At 43.9% G+C, this 4,931-nt stretch overlaps 1 protein-coding gene across 1 annotated transcript; it reads left to right on the top strand. All coding sequences in view use genetic code 11, as the record gives it.

The window, feature by feature from the left end:
- Window positions 1-1,474: 1,474 nt before the first annotated feature.
- EGR_03038 (40S ribosomal protein S12) lies at window positions 1,475-1,896 on the top strand (the record flags this gene model as incomplete). Its single annotated transcript, XM_024492287.1, has 2 exons — window positions 1,475-1,690; window positions 1,723-1,896. 2 exons carry the CDS (start codon window positions 1,475-1,477, stop codon window positions 1,894-1,896), a joined length of 390 nt encoding a protein of 129 aa, XP_024353213.1.
- Between the last annotated feature and the right edge of the window lie 3,035 nt (window positions 1,897-4,931).

Here is a 4,931-nt window from a genome sequence, read left to right as displayed (position 1 = left end):
AAAGGTTCCTGGCGTACTCTTCGTCGGCCTCATCAGCTTTTTGAAAACGCTGAAAGAAGTCCCTAGCCAGGGTTCCCTCCTCACGATCGATGACTAGTTGAGGCAATGTATCGCAGCATTGGTCAACGTCCGTGTCGCGGGTGATGCCAGCTCCGACTGCGGCTACGAATAAATCATGCAGGAGGGCGCGAAGGATAAGAGGTATTCTATGACAACGGGGATAGAGAGGAAGGTTGAATGTGGCAGTTAGGAGCCACTCTTCGAAATTCATATCTTCCTCGAAAGGGGGTAGGCCAGCGGGCGCTGCCACCAGTGTGGAGCGAGGCTCCTCGGTCTCCGCTTCCCAATTCCTAGCGTTCCTAGACAAGCCCGATTGATTTGCTTTGGACATCTTTATTAAAGGTGACAAGATGGATAGGGCAAATACAATATTCAAGAAGGAGGGGAGCCGCAGTCACTAGGTAAGGGAGAGGACGATCCGGTTACGAGGTTCGAATTTCCTGATTGCCTCCTCCCTGAAGGGCACATTAAAACAACATAATCATTACAATAGTGTAATACGATAGTGGTTTATCCCTCGGTTCTGGTAAGGCGCCACTTTTTTGTACTTTGAATTAGCCCCCTTGTACCTCGCTGGGTGGGCTGGCCTTTTGGGCCATGCCAATAGCCCAGACACCTTCTCCGTGCTAAATACATATATTCTGCACGAGTATTGTGTCTTCTTTCGTCTTCAGGGAGTCTCGGGACGCTACAATAGTGATTAGTCCAATTATGGGAATCAGCGTACAAGTTGGTTATTTCATGTTAAATTGTCCATAATTTGACACTATAATAAAAAAGCAGCATGAGTTTATTCGAAAAAACCAGGTAAAATAATGGCATTTAAATAATGAGGCTAAAAGTGCATTTGCTCTTGGAAAATTTTATGTTCTCGTAACTATAAAAGGATTGAAAAGTGGACTTTAGCATATCGACTTACATTGGCATGCATCGTCCGGTCATTTCTTCGAGCCTGATTTTGCTAAAAGTGGTAAAATCATTTCATGAACTTCGGAAACAGTGAAAGTTTTCAAACACGGTTATTGCACATTCCGTGGCTTTTAGCACATTTGGAGCACACACATTCCAATTCAACAAACAAGCATTACAGGTGAATCTCTACTTGCTTCCATTTTAAGTGTGAATGCAGTGAAACGGGGTTTGAATAGATGGAATAATTTGGGAGCTAAATATTGAGGGTGTGCATCAGTAATTTCAGCAGAACCCTTTGCTTGTTTTGGACATTGAGACTCATGTACTTATCGCACTAAGTCAATTAAAATTAGATTATTGTATAGTTTTGGAAGCATTCTCAATTAAAAGTACTGATGTGTTAAATGTGTTCTCAAAAATTTTGTTTGAAGGCGTTGGCGGCAGCTTTGGCGCACTCTGGATACGAGCGTCGTTGCGTTTCTTGCTCTCACTCATTGGGAAGATGGATGTTGTGGAGATGGATTTTGATACGGCCTTGAGGGAAGTTCTGAAGAATGCTATTGCCTCCAATGGCCTTGTCCGTGGTCTTCACGAATGTGCTAAAGCTATTGAGCAACGTAAGGCAATAGTTTGTTTCTTGGCCGAGAGCTGTGACGAGGTTAACTACACGGATATCATCGAGGCTCTCTGCCGCGTGCACGAAATTCCGCTGATTAAGGTAGTAATTACGGTATGTTATAGCTCTGCTAGGTACCTGATGGCAAGCAGCTTGGTGAAATGGCCGGTCTTTGTAAGTTGGATCGTAAAGGATGTCCTCGTAAAATTGTGTCCGCCTCCTGTATCGTAGTGAAGGACATTGGAGAAGAAAGCCGGGGATGGAAGTTCTTTGTTGAGAAGCATAAGATCCCTGTGGCAGCTCGTTAATACACCAGGTAAACATTGTAAATATACCGCGGTTATGTATGGCTGAATCCTCTTCTTTTCTCAATGGGTTAGCTTGGTCGATAGCTTAACTTTGCTAATGTTTCAGGCTGGCTGGTTTTCTGTGTCGTCCTTATATCATTGAGGTGTGGTCAGCTGTGTAGGTTCGTTTTGTCGCGGCTCTTGCCGTCGTTTTGTTCAGTCCTGGACTGACTTGCTTCTTTGTCATGACCCCTTATTGTGAGGACCCGGGTTGGTATACGCTTCTACCGTTTCTCCGCGGTGTCGACTCTTATCACTTCACAGAAATATGAGTGGGCGGGTTGGGCATCGTTCTTCATTTACTCCGGTAGGTGGGTACTCCTTTTTGCACACATTTTAGCTGCTTGATGGCAAACCAAGGGGTTAGCTAGGCCTGGAAGCCACTCATAGGATGTCTGGCAGTTGTCTTTGTGTTTATACCAAGTATCCTAGCCGATGTAGATACAGTTTGCAACGCTTTCAGCATTTCGATACCCGTCGGATGGGGTATTAATGCGAGGGTTGATGGTTGCCCTGATTGGGCTCGTCTAGTGGTAGCAAGGAGGTCGGAGGGCCTGTTTCGGTTTGAGTTCTCGACTTCGACTGGTTGACCTTTGCGGTCGTACGACATTTGCCGGCGGTGGTGTGTAAGTGGCGCTCACGTCCTGTAGTTCTTAGATATGTGGGATGACTTATTTGGTTTCGAAGTCAATGTTTGTTCTGCGTCCTGTGGGTTCTATATTCTGCCGCCTTAAGGCTTGTTCGATGGTCTAAGGACCGATGTTAGGTGAAGTGCTGCTTACAATATGCAACTAGTTAGCTAAGTTAGCCGTAAACTTGGAAGGTCTTATAGAGAATAGATTGACTTCTATTTGGCGAGGAGCATCGGTCACCTCAATGGTTGCGTCCGCCTGTTCCTTCCGGGTTTCACTACTGGCGTCTGCTACGATTTTCTCTCTAGTAAAGTTTGGTTACTTTATGGGACCTTCGTTGTCACTGAGGCTTTGGCTGGTAATATAATTGAATATTAGGGAAGTTTCTGAATAGCTTGTCCTTACTACATTTCGTGACTTTGCTTTTCACGGCCGTGGTTTCTGTTTCCTAATCGCTGCCCTGAGTTAGTGATCGCAGACCATGGCATAGTTCAAAAATATTTCCAAGGGAGTTTTGCGAGTTTGAAATAGTATCATAATAGTAAAATTAAATAATTTGCGTTGAGTGGAGAAAATAGGTATTAAAGGAATTATTAATTGGAAGGGTAGTTTAATGGCTTTGTGGTGATATAATTCCGTAAATTCCAACATAAAAACCTGTTTGTAATATCTCGCACAACCTGTAATAAATCAAACATAAAGACGAGTTTAAAACACTCAAATGAAGTTTTTCTCACATCAGTGACATGTTTAACTCCTTATATGAACCTTATGCAAAAGCAAGTGTAATTCAACAAAATAACCTTAAGTTGTTACTTGTTCTCGATTGGAAGTATTTGAAGCCTTGACTTTGCTATCGACTTTTAACTGGAAATACGACGTTCAATTAAATTCCTCTAAGAACAGTTGTTATTCGCATTGGCCATATAAGGCCAAAAGTCTAAGCTGATGTGACTTCGGGCGAAACAGTCCCACGGCTTATCGCCCTCGACCATCGGTCCATAAACCGGAGCGCTGAGATTCGCGCGTCGAAAGCATCCCTCGCCCGAAGAGGCTACCGGGTGAGTGATTCATTCGCATGCCTCGCGCACCGCTCCGCTAAACACGCCTCCGCCGATGTTGTTGCAATCCGGATTTCCTCTTCCAGCCCTATTTGGCGTATCTTCTTGTCCTCGCGACAACAATAGGACACAAGCCCAGTGCATGAAGCTCAGTACTTTACTTCTTTCTGTGGTACTATCCAGACGGAGCTCCGGATTTATGCCCCGACTGTTGATTAACAAAATATAGATGTAATGAAAATATTATTAGTACTTAGATAAAAAGATTTTACTTTCCTCGTAATATAGCACAAATTTCAGTCTTATAAACTGGGTCGCCACCGGTTATAAAATGCACTGATAACTATTACAAATGGGGTTGACGATCGAATGACTTGGAATTGTCTGGATCCTGCTGAGGCTTCCAATCAGAATTTCTTTCCTGGCCAACATAATGCGCGTGCACCGTTCAGCGCGTGTCTGATGGCTATGCGAAAGCAGTTGGAGAGTGGAGCAGGCTGAGTCTGTGTCTGCGGAGGAGCTAGCAGTACAGTTAGAGGGCATCCCTGCTGGATGTGACCACTCAGGCAGGACTGAGCAAGAGTGCAACTGTCCGGAAGGTTCGACGATTAGCTATCACTTGAGTCTTTTTGAAAGTTGAACAAAAACGCATTTCTGGGGTTGCGGTCATCTCCTCCTCTAACCCACAAAGACATCGCAATAAAACTCGGTAAAATCACAGCCTCAATTGCTGCATCAATACGGCTTCTACAGCATTCGCTTGTGTCTTGCTAGTAAACATTATTCATCGACTGGGTCTTAGATTTAAGGCTGTGTTCATTAAAAATCCACTCACTGACATCCCAAGTGTTTGAAATAAAAGGAGCTAAAGGTCCGCATATTCTAGCATGATTATGCTCGACTATCGAATCTTAGATCGCATCGTGACAAGGATTTGTGCACGGCACCTTCTTTAAAATTATTGTTTTAACTAGATATTGAAGGATTTGTTGAGATGCCGTATTTTTCTAGATGGCGCCCCAAAACCGCTGGACAAACTTGACGCCTCTGGCACTGCCCACTGATCTTAAATGATCTTCTTAAAGAAAGCAAAAGCTCAGCAATTTCAGAACGTCTTTTTGTCGACCTTGCTTCATTAGATGTTTCCATGGTAAGACCAAGCCAGGAAATAGAACTCCATATAAGAATGGAGAGCATTTACACTATCAGATGCCCGAAAAGTTCACGGTATTTAAGGGATAGAGAGCTTCACTGTTTATCTGTGACTTTTAGTCGCCATGGTAATGCATTGGATTAGTAAAAT

The sequence above is a fragment of the Echinococcus granulosus genome (assembly GCF_000524195.1).
Source record: "Echinococcus granulosus chromosome Unknown EG_S00015, whole genome shotgun sequence".
In the NCBI taxonomy this organism is placed as follows: domain Eukaryota; kingdom Metazoa; phylum Platyhelminthes; class Cestoda; order Cyclophyllidea; family Taeniidae; genus Echinococcus; species Echinococcus granulosus.
Note: the sequence above shows the minus strand (reverse complement) of the source record. Positions and strands in the feature narration are given on the sequence as shown.